General features: G+C 37.2%; 3 protein-coding genes across 3 annotated transcripts in view; all 3 read right to left on the reverse strand.

Annotated features, from left to right (window-relative positions):
* Positions 1-13: 13 nt before the first annotated feature.
* The window catches only part of LOC307109353 (uncharacterized protein), a gene marked incomplete at both ends in the record, with an annotated part of 50,002 nt that continues 26,863 nt past the window's right edge, over positions 14-23,152 (reverse strand). The window contains 3 exons of the mRNA XM_079788039.1: positions 14-965; positions 5,177-5,216; positions 16,039-16,845. Of these exons, the coding sequence (XP_079644165.1) occupies positions 14-965; positions 5,177-5,216; positions 16,039-16,845 (1,799 nt within the window). The remainder of the gene's footprint in view (positions 966-5,176; positions 5,217-16,038; positions 16,846-23,152) is intronic.
* LOC307109699 (olfactory receptor 5M10) lies at positions 8,297-9,244 on the reverse strand (the record flags this gene model as incomplete). The annotated part of the gene is made up of 1 exon (XM_079788565.1): positions 8,297-9,244. One exon carries the CDS (start codon positions 9,242-9,244, stop codon positions 8,297-8,299), a length of 948 nt encoding a protein of 315 aa, XP_079644691.1.
* On the reverse strand, positions 20,942-21,895 carry LOC307109693 (olfactory receptor 5AP2; the record flags this gene model as incomplete). Its single annotated transcript, XM_079788559.1, has 1 exon — positions 20,942-21,895. The coding sequence occupies one exon, from the start codon at positions 21,893-21,895 to the stop codon at positions 20,942-20,944; it is 954 nt and encodes a 317-aa protein (XP_079644685.1).

Below are 23,152 nucleotides of genomic sequence, written 5' to 3' on the forward strand. Positions count from 1 at the left end.
CGAAATGTCTGCTTTATTTAACAAACAATTTCTTTTGGATAGCTTTCCTGATTGCTTTTTTAACATCTTTGTTCCTCAGACTATAGATCAAAGGATTTAACATAGGACTCACAAAGATATAAAACACAGCTACAATTTTCCCCTGTTCTACAGATGTCTTGGAAGGGGGCCTCAGGTACATACAAAACAGCGTCCCATAAAAGATAGTCACAGCTGTCAGATGGGACCCACAGGTAGAGAAGGCTTTGCGCCTCCCCTCAGCAGAGCGAATACGCAAAATGGCTGCGAAAATGAAAATGTAGGAGATAAAAATCATGGTGAGAGAGCAGGTGAGGTTGGCACCAGCCACCACAAACATGGCAGTTTCTTTGACATAAGTATCTGAGCAGGCAAGGACTAACAGAGGTGGGTCCGCACAGTAAAAGTGGTTGATTTCATTGGGTCCACAGAAGGAGAGACGAAGCATCAGGATGGTCTGGACCAGACCATTTGCAAAGCCATAAGTATACGGAATCACAACGAGGGAGAGGCAGACACCTCTGGACATTTTGCTACCATATAACAAGGGTTTGCAGATGGCCATGTAGCGGTCATAAGCCATCACTGTGAGCATATAATAATCTGTGATCACCAAGGCAATGAAGAAGTGGAATTGTATAAAGCAACCAATGACGGAGATGGTTTTTCTCTTGGATAAGAAATTAACCAGCATCTGAGGAGCGACATCGGTGGCATAGCAGAGGTCCACAAAGGAGAGGTGACTGAGGAAGAAGTACATGGGAGTGTGAAGTCTGGAGTCAGTCCTGATTAACACGATCATGCTCACATTGCCAGTCACTGTGATCAGGTAGATGGCCAGGAACACCACAAAAAAGACAGGCTGCAGCTCTGCTCTGTCTGTCAGACCCAGGAGAATGAACTCAGTCACCACCGTGTGGTTCTTCCTGGACATTGCGTTTGGTTGGCTTCAAGTGAGATCTAAATAAAGGAAACAGAGATTCGTGTCTTTTGTCATTCATCATGTCATCTGATACTTCTCCCTCTTCTCTCACACTTGTAAATACCTGTGGCATAAAAAGTAGCCTCATAAGCATGCAATTGATGTTTTCACCATCCAAATTAATACAGAGCTCTTTTCTATTAAGTGTGGATGAAAAAGGGGCCACATGCTAACCTGATAAGCTCAGAGAAGGCCTGCATGGCAGCCTTGCAAACTCAAAAGACCTAAGGCAACCACAAAAGATGGTTTGAAATTAAAACTTTAACTAAAAGCAGTTTCTGGTGGGTAGTCATGTGTAGGCCAGAATCTTCCCTGACAAAGGTCAATCTTTACCTTAACTGAGCCTATTGTCTTTTTGCATCTAAGATAATATACCTGTGAAATGTCAGGGTAACTTGTAACTTGCCTTTTTCCGGACCCCTCAGGGCACAACCAGGGACTGAGATCATAAATCCCTTCATTGTTATTGTTATCATGTTAATTGTTGACTGTTAACTATTCTGTACTCACCTAAGTAAAGAAGTCTGTGTCTATCATTTTACTTTTTATCCAATCCCAGAGGTCTGGCACACACACCCCCCTTTGCTTTCTCCCACCTTCCTAACCTACCACCAATGGACTTCATGTAACCCACTTACCTCTCCTCCTTAGATTGCAATGTATAAAACAAGGTGAAAAACTGCCGTTCTCTGGAGCATTATCCCAATACTTTGAGATTCTGCTTCCTGGCAATTGTCGACAGTTTGGCTCAAATAAACTCACAAAAATTCTTTACAGGTTTGAATGTTTTTTTGCGTTAACATAGGGCAGTATATTGTTAAATGCTTTCTGCAGTTCTATTCATGTTTGAAAATCCTTTATCTTTGCTGCAAGTCTTTATCACATTTGTTCGCTTACAGTTTCCTTTCTTAAACAATATTTTTCAGCATTGCTTTTCTTGGAAATTGTAATCCCATTTTTTTCTGATATACCTGTTTTTGTAGTATCTAAAGTATCAATATTAAAACTCATTTGTTTTTCACAGCTGAATGAACTTAGGGAAGTGGAACTGATGTATAGCACACATTTTTATAAAATTAGAATCTGGCCCTAGCCGGTTTGGCTCAGTGTAGAGTGTCAGCCTGCAGACCGAAGTGTCCCAGGTTCAATTCCAGTCAAGGACACATACCTTGGTTGCAGGCTCCTCCCTGACCAGGGCCCTGGTGGGGGCACATGCAGGAGGCAACCAATTGAAGTGTTTCTCTCACATCCACTCACTCTAAAAATCAATGGAAAAATATCACCTGGTGAGGATTAAAAAATACAAATGAAAAGTAGAATTAGAATCTGTCTACCTGACCCTCTAAATTCAAGTTTGTTTTCAAGTTGTATCCTCACCTTGCAATGCATGTTCATTTTTGTCTAATTCCTAGTGAGGCTTGGGCAGATTATTCATCTCTCAGTGCGTATGATTCCTCATGCATAAAATTTGGTTACTAATAGCAACTTCCTCCATGTCAGAGAGTTCAACAAGGCAAAACTTTAAAAAATGTCTGACGTGTAGTAAGCACTTAATAAATTGTAGCTACTATAATTTTTGGTGAAAAAAATCCAAATCTAGTCTAAAACAAGACTCAACATCAAAGTATGAGCTCCTTAGGAACAACGAGTTTATCTAAACTGTAGCTACAGCCTCAATGGCACCTAAACCAGTGCTTTCCCAAATGAAGGCAACTGATTATTATTGATTGAATGAATGTTCTCTTTGGTCTAGTTATCTTCTCATTGTAAATACTATTCCATTGTACATTTAAAATGCTTGTACTCTGAGAATAGTCTGATATAGTAGAATTTAATTCAAGATAATTACTAATTCATCAGAATATGTTTCAGCTCATAATTTTATTTTATTGAATAAAATATTTCTAGATCCCAAAATATATCTTACAAAAGGTAATCTTACTGTGAAAGAAGAGTGATTTGCCAATGACAGGATGGACATAAGAAAATCTGAAGAGTTTATAACAGAATTGTTATATAGGGACCAAATCCCTATGGTTCAATTATTTCTAGTAGAAAGTCATTCAGACTATAAACAGCCACTATGGTTTTATTGTTTTGCACATCTTATATCATCAGAGAATCAAAGCCCCCAAGAAACATGAAGTGATGAGATTCATTATTTGTTTTAATATGTTTTTATTTTTAAATATATTTTTATTGATTTCAGAGAGGAGGGAAGAGGGAGAGAAAGATAGAAACATCAATGATGAGAGAAATTTTATTTTTTGCATGTATCTGTTCAATTTGCTCAACACCATTTATTGAATAGATTAACTATACAACATTATTTGTTCTTGTTTACTTTCTTATATGATTGAACATGTAAGTGGAGATTTATTTCTGGGCTCTCTATTCTGTTCCATTGATCTATGTGTCAGTTTTACATGCCAGTCCCTTGCTGTTTTGTTCATTTGTTTGTTTAAACACAAACAAACATAATATTTTTAAGGGAGAAAATAATAGCATCTTGGATTAGAAGGAATCTGGATAACCATCCAGTTCAGTGCTCATATGGAACAGTGTTGTACCCCTGCTTTTTCCTACATTCGTATTTAAATTCTCACATCAGTATATAAAATTCTTTTATTTTAAATGATGGGATCTGGGTGATCCTGGAAATATGCAGTTTTTGTTTGCTTGTTTTTTTACTCATAAAATTAATAATTGTCCATCTTAGAAATTTGATGCATAGATATAAAGAAAAAGTCTTACTTTTCTTTAATTCTAGTATTTTACAAGTTATCATAATGTATACATTGTTGTACCCTTCTTTTTTATAAAAAGCTATAAAAAATTATTTGCCCTTGCCTTAACTGGGAGCTTCTTCATTTTAATGTCTGGCTAAATTTAAATGGAAAAGTCCATCATGTGACAGTCACTCTTCTTTATGATCCTAGCCAGCACACCCTTATAATGGATCCAGTTGTGTACTACCAGCCTCTGCTCCATCTGCCATCTGCCTGTGTCCAGCCAAATATTCAATGCAGGCTGTCCTCATTTTGCACAGCACTGTGGTAACTGAGACCCATACAAAGCAAGGAGACACTTCCAGTCTTCACAAGCTTCATTAACGTTAACATGGTACCTTGCCAAAAGAGGGCTGCCTATATTTAATGCATCACTGCCTTGCTTTTTCTCATTTATAACACAAACATTACAATGAAAATCTTCTCCAAGGGCTTTATTATGCCTTCTTCACATTCTTAAAATTAGAATAGCTGAGTGAAAGTATACAAATATTTTTTAAGACTCCTTAAAACACAATGTTTAATTGATTTCCAGAAAATCTGTATGTAATTGTTTTTCCCTGATACCCTTAATGGAAAAAGTGCCAGTCTTCCTGAACTCTCTTGAAGATAAATACACAAAAGGGTATCTTATTTCATATTTTTATTACTAATCTTTTGACTAATTAATTTTAGCATTTTTGTATTTGTATCCATTTTCTATACATAACTTTTGACATTTATTTATATCACAGTGTTCTAGTAATTTGATTGATTTCTTTGATCTTATCCTATCTTAAAACATTATATGCCTCTTAATTTTAAGTAGCTTTATAATTAAATTTGAGTGACTCTTCAACTGTAAATTTCTCCACTGCAACTAACTTCAAAAATATGTGCTCTTGATTATTTAAAAATTTAATATTTATCTTAATGTAGATCAACATAAAGTTTTTTCAGTGTTTCTCAACTCACAGCTAAGGCGTACGTGTGGACATGTCAATTCTTTGGGGGGACAGTTGCTAACAAAGGACAATCTAGTTAAGGCCAAACTGATTTGGCTCAGTGGAAGAACATTGGCCTGTGGACTGAAAGCTCCCAGGTTCGATTCCAGTCAAGGGCATGTACCTTGGTTGCAGGCACATCCCTGGTAGGAGGTGTGCAGGAGGCAGCTGATCAATGTTTCTCTCTTATCGATGTTTCTAACTCTTTATCCCTCTCCCTTCCTCTCTGTAAAAAATCAATAAAATATATTTTTTTAAAAAGGACAATCTAGTTAGGTATAAGATTCTGTATTTAGATATCTTTGTTGAAAAATAATATTGCATTATGGATAATAGAATGGTGCAAAAATAAATATTTGTGTAAAAGTATTAATCAATACACAATATTAAGGTGCCAAGGTTACATGTTATCATTAGTTATGTCACAAGCACCTATCTGCTTTTCTAGCAAAAAATAAAAATTTAAAAAATTACCTGTAAACTTTCATTCTTAGGCAGATCTCATTATGACCTCCATTCCATACATATATCCATCAAATCTGGGGACTAAGTTATAACAATACTACTAAAATTAAAATATTTTTATATATTTTCCAAATAATTTACAATGGATATCTTACCTAATAATAGACAAAGGTAAATTGACCATATCTCTGTTATGCCCACAGACAATCAGAGTGAGTATGCAAATCAACCCAACAAAAATGGTGGGTTAATTTGCATATGTAGGCGTGGAGTGGCCGGGAGGGGCGGGAAGCCGGCTATGAGGAGGAGGGGGGGTGGCAGAGGGAGCTACAGGAGCAGTGCTCTGGAAAAGAGGACTTACTGGCTCCTGGGCGGGCCAGGAGCGGGGATGTGCCGGCTCCCAGAAGGCTGGGAGTAAAGCCAAGGGGAAGGAAGGCCTATTCTTGCATGAATATCGTGCAATGGGCTTCTAGTTATATATATAGCCACATTTGATTTTCATGTGTATGTGTTCATATACTTCCTAGATGAAACCATTATATGCATAATTTCTGGGTTAAAAATATTGGATACCTAGAAGCATCAAATTTGCATTCTCTAAGATAAATTTGAAAGAAAAAATAATGAAAATGGAATTTCTCTAATCGAAGTTAGCACATCTTAAGTCTACATTATTTGCAATAATTTGGCTTAAAGCACATATATAGATGAGTCAAAGGAATAGAAGAGTTAGGCCAGAAATAGATTTATTTAGTATACAATGAAGATAACATATCAGTGGGTAAACAAAGTGTTGCTTAATAAATAATAGAAAGAAATGGGTTAAAAATGTGAGTAAAGAATTTACAAACATTATAAAATACAAGATTGTATCGAGAATAATTTAAGATTGTCCTATAAAATATGGTCCTGAAAAATTAGTAACACAATGTAGATACTTGCTTAGTTAAATTGAAGATTGAGAAAACTACAAAGCAAAAAATAATTGATAAAAATTTTCTAAATAAAACTGTAAATATTTTTATGTGAGGAGTTATCAGAAATAATATGAAAAGCACTCATCAAACAATTATTTTCTTTATTTGTCAAATATACATTTCAAAAATTCTTCTGTCAAAATAAAATAGAATCCCTTCCTAAGAATTTCAGTTGAGACAACAAAGAAGCAAATAACCTTAAATGATGATACAGTTAAATGATTATTATCAACTATTACTAGTTATAGGTATAAGCTGTTAAAAACTTACTGGAGAAAAGTTTACCCACAGAAAAATCTAGCAAGAGCTTTGACAATGTACAAAACATTTAATTAAGCAATTACACTTCTAGAAATCTATTCTAAAGGAACTATCAAAGAAATATGTACATAGATACTAGTCTTAAAAATAATAGGATACATCAACATGTTGGAATAATATTTTGCAAGATAAATCAAGTAGAAAAAATACACCAAAATGTTGAAAAGAGTTCTCCTTAAGTAGGAAATTACAAATAAATTTTTCTTTCATGTCTTATATCTTTTGGTATTTTTCACTTTGTTTTTCTAACATCAATATGTATTATTTTTATAACTAAGGTCAATATGAACTAGCTATTAAGTATTATACTACATTAAAAATGGTGTCTATCAAAATATTTAGTCTGTATGATGTACAAATAATATATTATCAAGTGAAAATCAATGTCCATACTTGTATATGGTAAATGATGGCAATTTTGTTTTATTAATATTGAGAAGGAATGCACAAAAAGCAAGCAGAAATTATCTGCTGATAAATATTGCTTCTTTTTTTCTGTCTGTATTTCTAAATTATCTATAACAAACCTGTGTGCTTTTACAATTTAGACAATATATTCATAAAATACATATGTCTACCATATAGCAAAATTGCCTTCTTTACATGGAACAGTAAGACAATTCTACTTATATTGCACACAAGTTATCACATTTACCTGAAATATCAGAGGGAATCTACATTAGTGTATAGCAATAACCTCGTCAGTTTACTGTCCCCAACATGCCATCCAGCATTTGCAGTGTGTTGAGGAGTTTAACCACTGCACTATGAGTTGGAAAGAGAAAGAATGGGAAATCAATGGATTTATCTGTGTGCTACTTAGTGGCTAAGTGACTTTGGGTTGGCCACTTAATCTTTCTGTGCAGAAGACTCCAAATGTTATAAAACGAAGATAATTTCCTACTAGTTCATTTGTGAAAATTAAAAGGTAGTGATATAAAAGTTAACATTAAACTAAAATAGAGTATCATATTATGCTTGTTAATTTATGCTCTATTTATCTCTAACAAAATTTTGAGGTAGCGTTCAATGAAAGATTTAGACAATGGAAAGAGTTCATTGCGGTGTTACAGTAGCCAAGATTTAAAAGCAGCCCATGTGTCCATCAATAGATGAGTGGATAAGAAAGCTGTGGTACATTTATACAATGGCGTACTACTCAAATGTCAAAAAGAAGAAAATCTTACCCTTTGTGACAGCATGGATGGACCTGGAGAGGATTATGTTAAGTGAAATAAGCCACTCAGAGAAAGACAAGTACATCTTATTTCACTCATATGTGGAATCTAATTAACAAAGTAAGATAACAAGCAGAATAGAGACAGACTCATAGATAGAGAGCAGGCTGACAGTTGTCGGAGGTGCAGGGGTGGTGGGCTGGGTGGGGTGGTGGTGGAGGGATTGAGTACAAAAGAGAGAAAGAACTCATGGACACAGGACAACAGTGTGGTGATTGCCAGAGTGAAGTGGGGGTACGGGGTGTGGAGAAGGATATAGGGGGGATAAATGGTGACTGAAGGAGTCTTGACTTTGGGTGGTGAACACACAATACAATATACAGATGATGTATTATACAATTTTACCATCTGAAACCTATATAATTATATCAACCAATGTTAACCTAATAAATTCAATAAAAATTATTTTAAAAAAGAAATTGGAACTGGGAACTCTATTATATTTAGAATCCCTCTCTTAATCATTTCTAGGCTCTAATCATTATTTTATCACAGACACTGGTAATTTCAAATTAACTGATGCCTAAACTTCATTTTTATGGAAGAGATTTCCTTTAGTCATTTGCTTCATGGCATGGATCACATGTTTATTCCTTAGACTGTAGATCAATGGGTTCAGCATTGGACTCAAAAAAGTATAAAAGACTGCAATTATTTTGGACTCCTCTACAGACCTTTCCGATGGAGTCCTTACGTACATGCAGAAAAGGGTTCCGTAAAATATAGTGACTGATGTCAGGTGGGAAGCACAAGTAGAGAAGGCTTTGTGCCTGCCTTCGGCGGAATGGATCTTCAGGATGGCTGTAAGAATGAAGAGGTAGGACAGGAGAATGATGAAGAGAGAGCTTGAGAGAGTAAACCCAGCAACTATCAGCATCGCCATCGTTTTGACATAGGTGTCAGAGCAGGCCAACATTATAAGAGGAGGATCGGCACAGTAGAAATGATTGATCTCAAGAGAGCCACAGAAGGACAAGTGAAAAGTCAGCAGTGTCTGAGAAAGTCCATTAAGAAAACCAAAAGCATAAGGGACCATGACTAGAGAGATACAGATGTCCTTGGACATTCTGATACTGTAATGTAAAGGGCTGCAAATGGCTACATAGCGATCCAATGCCATGGAAGCCAGGATGTAAAACTCAGTGATCACCAGACCGATGAAGAGAAAACACTGTGAGAAGCATCCAGCATAGGAGATGGTCTTCTGGTCTGAGAGGAAATTGTACAGCATATTTGGAGTAATGTTGGAGGAATAGCAAATGTCTACAAAGGAGAGGTGGCTAAGGAAGAAATACATGGGGGTTTGAAGGTGGGAATTGGCCCTGATCAGCACAATCATGCACATATTCCCTGCCAGGGTGATTAGATATATCACCAGAAACACCCCAAACAGGATCTTCTCTAGTACTGGATCATCTGTGAGTCCTAAGAGAATGAATTCTGTCACTAGAGTGTGGTTTTGGGAAGACATTTTCTTATGCTTTGAAAACTGAAAGTGACAAAAAAAATAAAGTGAAAAATTCTGTCTGATCAAGATTCGGCATTTATCTCATCCATTTTATTATTTATCCCAGCCATTTTATCACTTACACTTTGATCTCTTTGATTGATTCATCTAATAGAAACTTACTCTTTTCTTTTCAATAACACATCAGAATTTCTACACAAATATTTTTCTCTGTGTCTCTGTGTTTTCTGTTTCTTTCTCTCCATATCTCAAACTCTTTTCTCTTTATTTCAGACAAACATGTACACATTTATACCTCTCTTCTTGGAGAAGTCCATGTTTAGTATTGTTTTTCTAATTTGGGGGAAGAAAAAGCACAGGAATTAAAAACTGATAGAAAAAGCAGCAGGTCATAGGCATCATTCAAAGGAAAAATTAATGAAGTTAGATTTCTAGGGTTCCTTCAAATTGATATCTTATTTTTCAGATATAATATAGAAAATAAATCTTCAGCACATTATTTTCCCTTGATACCCCTAGTTGTTTAACTTAATTTTCTTTAGGAAACATTGAATTAGTAAATCTATCTCTTAATATACAGGTTGTGGCAAAAGTGGGTTACAGATGTGAGTATGCAAAGCATAAAGTTTATTCTTGTATTACTCTTTATTAATTGTATTATTTTCCATCTGAGCAACTGTAAATCTACTTTTGCCACACCCTGTATAGCTAAGAGGATACAGAATGAAGAATTGTTCTCTCTGCTTTGTGAAATCACCCATTTATTCATGTACATTACAAAGATTAATTTTTTTTCTGGTTAAGGTTCTGGGGTTACAGCAGTGACCAAATTCCCCATCCTCATGTAGCATATATTGTAGGAAAATGTAAAAACAAAGAGAAAAATATGTAAATAATGTCAGAAGCAAGTACTATGAAGAAAAATAAAGGTGGGTTGCTTTTAGATGACTATTCTGAGAAGGTAAAAATTTGAACAGAGTACAAATATCTGGAGAAGAATGAGGAGTATCCCCAGTTTTCGCACAACTAACACACATATGAAAATATTTGTCTAGGAAAGCGCAGTTAACAGGGTTTCACTCACTCCTGAAACCACTATCTATCAATTCTTTGTAAAAATAAGATATAACTAGAAAAAAATGTGCTTTAAAAATTACACCATACAGTTATTTTATTTAGCTTTTACATACACATCAAAAGACCTTGCATATAATAATGGAATTTTAGACATGTTATGAAATATTGTTATATCAATAAAAAATCAAGTGTAATTGCTGAAAATAGTTTTCTATTTTAGTGAGGTACTAATTTCCACACTGAAAAGCAAACATATTTTTAGTGAACAAACATAGAAAATGACCTACCTCTAAAAGTTGATTTACCATATTTTATAAAAACAAGATGGGAAGATTTATAATATATTTCTTGGGTACATTCCCTAGAGTATTTATAAAATAATTCTAAAGAGCCAATTAAAGTCATCATTTTTTTTTCCTCAAGGGCACAACCTTAATTTGGGGCTTTGAGATCCTAGTTTCTCTTTTGAGGCCAAAGTCTCTAACATCTATGTACACTGCTTGGGACTGAGCGCATGAAAATCTTTAGCACAAATAGAATAATTAGCCGTCACAGGTAATACTATAAAAGGTGGAAAATGTGGGTAGATAAGTTTTGTATTTTTTTTATCTTTATTGTTGAAAGTATTCCATATGTCCCCCCTCTTCCCCCATTGACCTCTTCTGGCCCACCCCCACCATCCTGAGAGGATTCTGATGAAAAGATGCTCATCAGAAGTCTTCAATATTTCTAAACACTGAGGTGAGGTCATCTCATGAGAGTGAGGAAAAGGAAGGTGAAGTCCGTGAGAAATTTGGGGAACAGAAAGAATGTTGAGAGCAGAAGAGTCACATAACCAATGGAAGGAAGTAGAGGTACTGGTCAGGGGTGAGAACCCTTTGAAAGTTGAACATTATGGATTTATACTGAAACCAGTTTGTTCCATTGAGCTAATTTCATCAACATGCTAGGAATTAAAGTGGGTCTGAGAGCCAGGATCATTCATAAAATTGACATTTTAGGAGGAAGGTTGAAAGTAGAATAAAGACTATTTGAACATTATTTGGAGCTGCATTTTCTGGAGAATAAAGGGCTCTTCAGATTTTTTCCCTGGTCTGTATCTTCCAGAGCACTGATGGTTCCAGGTCAGTAAAGAGGAGTTCAAATGCAGTCTGACTAAGATAAGAGAGGTGTCTCTGGTTTTGTTACATCTCCAAATAATGGATTACAGGATGAGAAATCAGTCAATGAGATAAAGCTATATATCACTGATTTGGGTTGTTTTATTGAGCAGGATGCAAGATTGATTTCTTTCCTGGGTTCTTGGATTCAAAGAATGAAGCCACAGACAAAAGGTGGTAGTTAAAAGGTACAGAAACTTAACTGCAAGCAAATACTACCTCTAAAACCTTAATTCTAAATTCTAAGCCTAAAACTCTGTACTCTTGGTGCAGAGGGACCACCTAAGAAAGGTGTCCTCTAAGTTCCTAATCCTAAGACTCTGTCCCTTCTGGAGGGACAGAGGGCCCCCTAAGAAGGGTGACCACTGCTTTCTTTGACTTGAGGCATTAAATAGGCTGGAGACCCTCCTTTTCTACGTGGGGCCTTAGCCCTGTAATCAGCTCCCACAACCCCCACCTCCGAAATTTTCCTCATTTGGTCATCTTATGTGTTTAGGTTGGAGTCAGTTTTGATTTATCTTATGGTTTTCTTCCAGTTGTGCTGGTTGGAGATATCCTATCTTATAGCTCTCCCAGCAGCTCAGGTCAGGGATACTTTTGATCTAACTATGGTCACTTTAATTGCTCAGGCAAGAGATACCCTGTCTGTCCTTGGTTTACGGCTGTTTTAATTGCTCAGGCCAGAAATGTTCCCATCTGCCCGAAGCACTTCTCTATCCCCTGTACAAGTAAGATAAACACCCTGTCATCTTCAAGTTCCCATCTATGTATTCCTCTCCATGGACCCTCCTCATTATCTAAAACTTCCTAATTAAGCTATCTAACCTTTTTATCAATCTAGATATATAAAGAGTCAGGGTCATAACACGCACAATGACTGGAGGCTCAACTGAATGCCAGGCTGCGTGCACAGCAGGCGAGCAGGCTGAACTGCTGACTTCTCAGAGAGAGAGAGAACCGGGGCCAATCAGCAACAGCAGCGCCTTCTGGTGAGGCCCAGAGAGAGAAGCAGGGCAATCAGACCCTGCTTCTCTCTCTGGGCCTCGCCAGCAGCCAAGCCTCTCTCTCTCTCCCAGAGGTCAGCAGTTCAGCCCCCTCACCAGCAGCCTGGACCGAATGCCAGGCTGTGTGCGCAGCAGGTGAGCGGGTTGAACTGCTGACCTCTCGAAGAGAGAGAGAGGCGGAGCTGATCAGCAGCAGCAGCACCTGCTGGTGAGCCCGGAGAGAGAAGCAGGGTGATCAGACCCTGCTTCTCTCTCCCGGCCTTGCCAGCAACGAAGCCCCTCTCTCTCCCCCAGAGGTCAGCAGTTCAGCCCTCTGGCCAGCAGCCTGGGGAGGCTGCTGATCAGCCCCACCTCTATGATCAGGCCCAGAGATAGGCCTGGAGATGCTGACTGGCATAGAAACCGACCAATCAGAACCAAATCTGGGTGAATTGCGAGGATCCAATGGCTGCCTAGGAGGCAGGACTTTTGATGCTGACTGGCATAGAAACCAACCAGTCAGAACCAAATCTGGGTGAACTGTGAAGGCAGAACCTAAGGTGGGGGCTGAAGAGAGGTTTTAAGAGCAACAGCTGTTTGATGTAAGGTGTAAGAAAGTGATTCAATTTTTTAATGACCGGTTTGGCAGTATAGTGTATATGGCTGGCTATCAGTCCAGATATAGGGATTGTATGTTCTTGTCTGCCAAGAGCATCTCCTCCAGCTGAAAAAGGCTCTCCCCCCTCCCCAATTTAAGCAATCCTATCCTATATAATCTATCTATACTAATAAAATGGTAATATGCTAATTAGACGAGGTCGACTGGCCATCTTCCAGACATCTGACTTCCTTCCAGACAAAGCCATGGTGGTAGGGGCCAAGGCAGAGGCAGTTAGGGGCAATCAGGGGCAATGATGCTGGCAGGGGAGGGCAGTTAGGGGCAATCAGGCCAGCAGGGGAGGGCAGTTAGAGGCAATCAGGTAGGCAGGCAGAGAGGTTAGGGACGATCATGCTGGCAGGGGGCAAGGTAGAGGCAATCAGGCCAGCAGGCAGAGGGTTTAGGGGCGATTAGGCAGGTAGGCAGGTGAGTGGTTAGGAGCCAGTCGTCCCGGATTGTGAGAGGGATGTCTGACAGCAGTCGGACAACCCCCAAGGGTCCCAAATTGGAGAGGGTGCAGGCCAGGCTGAAGAACCCCCCTTCGTGCATGAATTTCATGCACCAGGCCTCTAGTATACTAGTAAAAATGTAGGTTGATATCACTTTATCACATTGGAGAAGATTTAAGCATTGTCACTTGTCACTTTTTTTTTTCCAAATTGAAGTAGAAATTTTTCTCTGTTCTATTCTGATTCCTTACACAAGTAAAATAATAATATTTAAAGAAGAAAATCTACTGTTTAAATTCCATGAAAAAGATGTTTCTAGTAGGATTGTACATCTCAATGTAGGATTGCAGAGTCCTCATTTTTGGGGCTCTTTAATGTGAGGTTTCCTTATTTTACACAAAATGACTGAAGATTTGACCCCTCTTTAAGCAGAATGCCTTCTTTCACTCTGATGAAAATTTGTCCTAAAGTATGTATGTATTTATGTATTGACTGGAATGGTACCCAGAACCCTTCAGTCTGCAGGCTGATGCTCTATCCACTGAGCCAAACCAGCTAGGGCTAAACTTCTTTAGTGAAAGGTTGATCTTTGCCTAAATCAAGCCCTGTCCATTGTTCTTGTGCATCTAGTTTAACACATCTTTGAAATACCAGTCATCCTCTTTTTCACACCCCTGAGAGGTGTAACCACCCTCCAGGGAGCACATAATCTTACTGAGTTTGAACCTTCCTTTGCTCCACTCTCCTGTAATCTTCCTTATGTTCCCTCCTTAATTCCAAATGTATAAATAAAGCAAAACTGTCATTCTCTGGAGCTTTTGAAATCTTGCTTCCTGGCAATGTTGTCAGTCTGGCTAAAATAAACTCATAAAAATTCTCTACAGGTTTGGATATTCTTAGTTGACAACACGATAAACATTTGATCCATTTCAGGCAACAGCTGTCCTTTCTAAAGAGATGCAGCCTTGCCTGCAATGTAAATTTTAGGCCAGAATGTGAAAAGTCTGTGAAAGAGAATAAGCGGACCCATAATATGAGACAGAAAATGAGAACTACAGAGGGGGCGGTGGAGGGGGCGGCCTGGGGCCACTGAGTCTTCCAGGTCTGTTTCTATGTTGATTTGAACTATTTGTTCCTTCATGGAAAAACCTCCTGAATACTCTGTTATTACATGTTAAAATCACATTGTTGTAAAATGACAGATATAGTACACTGAAATATCATCTTTTTATTAAAATGTTTAGTTTCAAAGAAGATAATACAGCTTGTTGTTTTTTCTTAATTATCTAACAGATGATCCAACCAAGAATAAGAGAACTTTTCTAACACTGCCTTTATGAAATTGTCATTATTGGACACTTTACATTTCAGATGCCAGAAGCAACAGTTTGTCTTCCATCATCCTGCATCTTTAATTGGAATGATTCTTAGAACGTCTTTATATCTGCTGTCACAGTTCCATAATTCCATAATAAACAACCAATAAAAGTTTTCAAATGATTACTTAGTCTTTTTTAAGTGTCTACTTTTGTACTAGGATCTATTAGTCTTTCAATGGCAAAGGGATATGATAGAATCACACCTAGTATAGTATTATACCCAATCCCAGCCAATTTAAAACATATTCTGTTGGCATGTCAGTGGTCACTTTCAGTAAAGAAAATCCAGTCCTACTGGGGAGATAGCCCAATTATGAAAATACCAGTTAAACCAACTGAAAGCTTTAAACTTGTCTCAATTACACTGTAGCCAGCAGCAAAATAGACAAAGAACTTGCCCTAGCTTTTTAAGTTTAACCTGCTTACTCAAAGATCAAACAACATGACACTTCATCTTCAGAAATTATAAAGAATACTTCTTTTGTAAGTCTCAGGAACTTCTGCTCCATGAGCCTCGTTCTTGTCCTGTGGTTCTCTCTTATCTTTACTTATGCTGTAATTTGTTCCCATTATTCCCTCAGTCATCTAGATTACTTGCCCAGTTTAAAAACACTTGACCTCGGCACCTTATTGGGATTAAGTTCAGATTTTTCTTTCTGGTTCTGGATGTATTTTGGCTTAGCCTACTCCTTATCACCTGTCCTCTGGCAGTTAAAACACCACTGTCCAATCTCAGAGTCATCAAACAGGTGAGGATATGGAGTCATCCCTCCCTCCACTCATTCTTTCTCTGTCCCACCTACTTTTATATTTGGCTTTATAACTCTGAATATGGATATTGGATTATTTTCAATAATATCGATTCTGTGAAATAAGTGGGATTTATACAGTGTCATCATGCTCCCTGGATGCCTGGGACATTTGGTCCAACTCCACAATCAGAAAAAAAATATAGCCTCATTATAGAATGAAATGGAGCAGGAATGAATGAAGGTGGACTTGCTCATTTCTACATTCCCTCAGTGTGATAAAACTCCATGCTTTGCAATTCTAAGCACAGAAGTAAAAAGAGGTTGTTTTTAAAATTTTACCTAAAGAAGCTTTGACCTCCTTGTTTCTCAGACTATAGATGAGAGGATTTAACATGGGGATGACCACTGTGTAAAACACAGACACCACTTTGTCCTGGTCCATTGAGTAACTGGAGCTGGGGCGCAGGTACATGAACAGGATTGTGCCAAAGAAGATGGTAACCACCATCAAGTGGGACGCACAGGTGGAGAAGGCTTTGTGCCTCCCCGTGGCAGAATTGATCCTCAGGATGGCAGCAAGAATGTAGAGATAAGAAATGAGAATAGTTAGAAGGCAGCTCAGTTCATTAAAACTGGCAAAAGCAAAAATGACGATCTCGTTGACACGTGTATCAGAACAAGAGAGCTTCAGGAGGGGTGGAGTGTCACAGAAAAAGTGGTTGATGACATTTGAATGGCAGAAAGACAGTTGGAAGGTGAAGCCAGTGTGAATGGAAGCATTTATAAAACCTGCAAGATATGTGGCCAACACCAGCATGATATTAAGATGAGGGGACATAGTGACTGTGTAAAGAAGAGGCTTGCAGATGGCCACATACCGGTCATAAGCCATCACAGCCAACAGGAAGCCTTCAATACCAGCAAAAGAACCAAAAAAGAAGAATTGTGTGGCACATTCACTAAATGAAATGACTGGATTCTCCACCCAGAAATTCACTAGCATATTAGGGGCAACGACAGAAGAATAACAGACATCAACAAGGGACAAGTTACTGAGAAGAAAGTACATTGGAGTGTGGAGACGTGAGTCAATATTGATTAATATGATCATGCCAAGATTTCCAAACACAGTGATGATGTAGATGCCTAGAAACACCATAAAAAGAAGACAACGTAGCTCTGGATGATTGCTGAATCCCAGGAGTATAAATTCAGTCACTGTTGAATGGTTGCTCATACCTTAGTCTCAAAATGGATACTTCGTTTGCTGGGATAAGAAAGAAATCAAGGAAATCAGTTGTACAGAAAAACACCAGGAAAATCAAATAGCTTATTCTCTGCTATAAGTAAAATTGCTTCTAAGATGTCTTAAGAACATGTGTATTAAACCTCTTTATATTCTTATTGCACTAAGAAAAAGTTTCCTTAAGGAAACTCAGTAACCTATTTTATTTAATATTTAACATGTGTGTGTGTGTAAAGTTTTCAATGATTGACCCCTATTAGTCTATGTCCTACCTTACCTCCTAACTTTCTCTCTTCTTCCCTTGATCCTTCTGTCTTCACCAGCTACCATCCAATTCCTTTGCACTCTCATTGGCAATTTAAAATATGATACAGTTAACTGTACTTGCTGTATCCTTTTCTATTTTCTGTTAAGCCCACTCAAATCATGTTTTGACCATATTACCCATGGAAACTGATCTTGCCTAAGTCATCAGGAATCTTTATTTTGCCAAACCCAGTGGTCAATTAGTCCTCACCTTTTTTATCTATCAGTAACATTTGGTGGAGTTTATTGTTTATTACTCCTTGAAAGAGTTTCTTTTCTAATCTTCCAGAACACTGGACTGGGAGTTTTCCTCTTACCATATGGGTTGTTCCTTCTCAGTCTTCTTTGCTTATTCCACTTCTTTCCTCTGACTCTTAAGGTTGAAATACTTCAGAGCTCAGACCTCATTCTCCTTTCTTTCCTATTTATACTTGACCTTGATGGTCTTATTCAATATCATTGCTTTAAATATCATCTATATATTTAGAACACCTAAATTTATATCTCCAGACCTTACCTCTTTTCCCAACTCCAGACTTAAAATAAACTTCTTACATATCTGAGTTAATATAGAATAGCAACTCAACATCACCCAAAACTGAATTCTTTATGTTATCTCTTAATTTGCTCTAAACACAGCATTCCATATGCCAAATCAATGACAACTCTATACTTCCATTTGCTCAAACTATTACAAATAAATATTGGAAATATTGGTCTCTTCTCTATCTAACACATTCCATTCTATCAAATAAATATGTTGCCTCTATTTTCAAACTATATTAATAAGCCAATTACTTTCCATCACCTCCATTCCTACCACCAAGGCCCAAGACAACATCATCTTTCATCTAGATTATTGCAATAGTCTCTTAGCTGATCTTTCTGTTCCTAAAATCAAATAAATTCTTTCTTGTAAAATAACCACTTTTAAAATTTTGCAGCTATTTCGTAGAGTTCTGCTTTATGCATATATATATTACATATGTAACAAACATATAAATTGACATAAATAAAATTACATATTCTGTAATATATATGATCCTATATGTGTGCATACACACATATATGTGTATATACATATGATGAAGGCTGAAAGTTATAAGCATTTTCTCAATTTGTACATATAAGAGCATGAAATTGTTTTATTTAATGCCTTTCAGAAGGCATTAAATATGTCAGGCATTTTGGCACTTTTTCTACACAAACTTAATTCAATTTTGTTTGCACACACATTCACACACATATATATGCAAGTATACATACATTCATGTGTGTATGTATGTGTATGCATATACTAAATATTCTATAAAATTCTCATCTGTTACTAGTGATCCTAAATTCCTCTCTTCTAAAACAATCACACTAATTTAGTTGGTAACAATAAATTCAGTGTTTCAGACATATTACAAAAGAGATGTTTATTTTTAGTTACTTGAATATTTTTTGAGTCCTCTTGGAAACTTTCTATATGTGAACACTTTGAGATAAATGAAATCATCTTAACTTTTGTCCTAAAGAAATATTCACTGGAAGTAGTGGTGCTTGTTAGTTTACCTTTTTTGTTGTTGTTGTTTGTTGGATGAATACACGTTTTCTGTTTCCTAATGTGATGTTTATAGCTTTGATAGAATTAAGTCATGAATTCAACAAAGATTAGAAAATGCCACTACTGAATTCGAGACAGAGAGTCACCTTTATAAAAGCTATGTATGATCAGTCTCATGAGATTTAGTCTCTACAAAAGTCTAAGGCTAGCAATGTGCTGATCCAAAATGAAAGCTTGCATTTATTTTTCCCTGAAATAATTGAACTACATCTTCCCCAGTGAATCATGTATACCCTGGGGGGTAAGTTAGGTATTTAGAGAAATGCAAAAAGTGATGTCATGATCCTGAGATTCCATTGAGCACAACAATGAATTAAATGGTAAATAACTGACCTTAGCTTGTCTCAAAACCTCAGAATTCCACTCAAGATATGATCTCTACTTATTTATACTGGGATATGGTTCTTATTGCATTCATTAATTGATTCATTCAATAAAATATATGTATTTTGTGTTTAATGGAGCAGACAATGTCTTTGGTACTAGTAGAGTACCCAGCAAAACCAATCTTGTCACTTCCTCATATCTTGCAGTTAGAGTTGGGGGAGAACAGCTATTACAGGGTGATATGAAAATAATGAAGTTGAAAGCCTATATATGGCCTATAATGTGACCTACAGTTCCTTCACAACACATTTCTGTGTCAGTTATTTCCCTCCTGTCATTTGCTCACTCTGCTCCACATATATTTGTCTCCTTACTATTCCTTTAGCAAACCAAGCATAATCTTTCCCAGGGCCTTTGTATTTAATGTAGCATGTCTATAATGCTCTTTTATAGACATTCCCATGATATTATCCTTATTTAGGAATTGATCAAATGTAATTTCCACAGGAAGCTCTTCTCTGACTCCACCGTTCTCTATTCTATTGCCTGCTTTACTTGTCTTCAAAGTACCACTCATATCCATATCAAACACACACACACATACACACACACACATACCTGTGCATAAATACATACATACATACACATTTGGTATAGACAATAAAGTCTCCCTTATTTGAACATAAGATCAGGAACTTCGTGTTTTCTTACCTGCTTTATTGCCATTATACAGTATGTTCCATTCCAGTTTTTTCATTAATAGATTTTTTAAACAATTTTATTGATATATGCATATGTTCAAATTCATCCAATTGTATACATTAAATATGTGAAGCTTTTTGGTATATCAACAAATAGCTTTTGTTTATATTATGAGTAAATAAAGATATAAAAGGTGTCCATTTTCTTGTTCTATGCACAAACTAAGGGAATATAACATAAAATACCATTTATAACTTAACATGGAGAAGGATATTTTAAGCCCAAGAACACAGTCCCTCCCCCCGGCTGGCAGGTCCTGATCACCCAATCAGGGCTGGGCAGTGAGGGAAGAAGGAGGTGGGAAGGTGGGGAACCTGATCAGCCCTGATAACTGGCCAGGCCTAGGGACCCCACCCATGCATGAATTTCGTGCACGAGGCCTCTGGTATTATTATAACACCTGTTAAGATACTTTAAGATACTTTCTTGTATCTTATTTGGTACTCTTGACATTCTTGTGAGCAGAATAGTGTTATTATTTAAAGTGATTCTATGGTACACCAACCTGATTTGCCTTTCAGGATTTAAGTATTTAGTTCTTCAGCTTCCAAGTTTATTGGAAACTGACACTTCAGAGCTGAGGATTGTCCCTGTTAAAAGGAATGCTATGCTCACATTCATCCCCTCCCTCCCAGTGGATAACCCATATCCAAAACAGATCATTGTGGAAGTACAATGCCTGATCCTTTTTTCACAATTTTTATAATATGTATATATAAGAAAACTGATATTTAGCAAAGTTAAATATGGAAATTGTAACTTAAATTTAAGCCAGACACCTCTAATATTTTATACTTTACCTGACAATGCCATCCCCACTGTATTGATTCATCATTTAGGCCCTAGGATACTCAAGTAAGACACCGGATTAAGAACTATACCTTATTTTTAAAAATATACTTTAGTACACGCAAAAAAAATGCTTAACCAATCAGACAACATTAATATGAAAACACATTTACTTCTACATAACAGGCTATGGTCACATGGCTTTACAGTGTGTGTTTCTCTAAGATTTTCTTTAGGGCCCCTTTTACATCCTTATTTTTCAAACTGTAGATGAGGGGATTCAGCATAGGGATCACTACAGTATAAAATACAGAAACAATCTTGTCCTGCTCCATTGAGTAGCTAGACGTTGGGCGCAAGTACATGAAGAGAATTGTTCCAAAGAATATGGTGACAGCCATGAGGTGGGAGGCACAAGTAGAAAAGGCTTTATGCCTACCCTCTAATGAGGGCATTCCCAAGATGGCAATGAGGATACACAGGTAGGAAATGAGGACAATCATAACACAGCTGATGACATTAAAACTGGAGAAAGCCATGATCACGATGCCATTGACATGGGTGTCAGAGCAAGAGAGTTTGAGCAGGGGTGGGGTGTCACAGTAGAAATGATTGATCCGATTAGAGCCACAGAAGGACAACCTGAAGGTCATTCCTGTGTGTATGGCTGCATTCCCAAAGCCTGCTAGGAATGAGGTAGCTACTAGCAAGAAGCATATTCTCCCAGACATGAGAACTGGGTATAACAGAGGATTCCAAATGGCTGCATAGCGGTCATAAGCCATCATGGCCAACAGGAAGCATTCAGTCCCCAGGAAGGAGCCAAAGAAGTAGAACTGGGCAGCACATCCATTAAAAGAAATGGCCTTATTCTCAGCCACCAGGTTCACCAGCATCTTAGGAGTAACAGAAGAAGAGTAGGAGGCATCAACAAAAGAGAGGCTGCTGAGAAAGAAGTACATGGGGGTGTGGAGATGAGGATCAACCTTAATCAACGCGATCATCCCCAAATTACCCACCATAGTTGTCATATAGATTAACAGAAACAAGCCAAAGAGGACAACTTGTAGATCTGGATTGTCCGAGAGTCCTAAGAGGATAAACTCTGTCACTTCAGTTTGATTCCTGCCTTGAACCTCTTTCATATATCTGATCATTTGAGCTGCAATAAGAGAGAAGACAGAATATGGCATTTGGTCAGATGAATACATGATAGAGCTATAAACATCTTTTTGCTGACATATATACATATGTCTAACAGAAGAGTGCAAAAAGAAAAATATACTAAAAAGTGTGTTGGACTTGATGTCTAGTCAAAAGATATCAAAAGACTAAATCTGAGTTATGAGTGTGCTGCCTACTTACTAATGACCTCGAGAAGAGTGGCTTCATACCTATTGACTAAAGTCACTTCTGGCATTAACCATTTATTGGACAATTACAGGAACTAAATTACAGTAAAAGTTTAGGCAACAGCTCCAGTGGAATTCTTCTCCACTTCCCCTCCAACTTCCTCTTCCTTCCTTGACCTCAGAATATTGAATGGTAGATAAAACTGCACTAGTTGAGCTGTCAAAGTATCAATTCCTTTCTCACTCACAAGAATTTATTATCTATTGTCCAAATTTAAAACATGGGTCCAAAGTAACCCAATACCTGTGCTACCATTGGATAGAAAGGATCTACTCCAAACTGATATTTTGAGTTTTAGACTTTTAAAACATTGAGCACATGGACTTTGAACCTGTAACAGTTGGAGAAATTAACAGCATTGTAAATTTTCCTTCAAGTTCAGTGAGTTACATGAACAAAACATTTTATATATTTTCCTTACCTTTCTTAACTGCTGGACTTCTATTTGATCACTTTGCTTGTACCTAGTCAATGCCTAAATTCACACCAAAAAAGCAGGAAAAAATAAATCTTTCTTCTTAGAGATGGCACTCACTCCATATTAAGCAGAAGGTACAGTTGGAATGGACTTTAGATACCATCCGTTACAGAAATAGGAAAACTGAAACCTTCCCTATCATAAAAAAGTTCTTCTTCATTCAGCAGAGGTTGAGTCATTCTTTCTCTTACTTTTCCTTAAAGATAAGTATCCCAGTTTGTTATATTATGGTAAAATACACTCAAAAATATAGAATATATCTTTGCAGAGCAACTGTAATATTTTTCAAAGTTATTTACAATCACAGAGTCTCCAGACCAGACTGTGGAGTAGGCATCCTGACTTATTTTAAATAGAATGTATTTCCCTTTCTTTAGTCTCTGGAGATTGTATCTCTCATGTCACCTCATTTTAATCTACTTGTTTGTCCTCTCTGAAACTAAGGAAAACAAATGTTTCTTTTATATTTCTGTCCTTTACCCTCAGGACACCTGGGCCCAGTGGAAAGCAAATTTTCAGTCCC

The sequence above is a fragment of the Cnephaeus nilssonii genome, assembly GCF_951640355.1.
Source record: "Cnephaeus nilssonii genome assembly, chromosome: 13".
NCBI classification, from domain to species: domain Eukaryota; kingdom Metazoa; phylum Chordata; class Mammalia; order Chiroptera; family Vespertilionidae; genus Cnephaeus; species Cnephaeus nilssonii.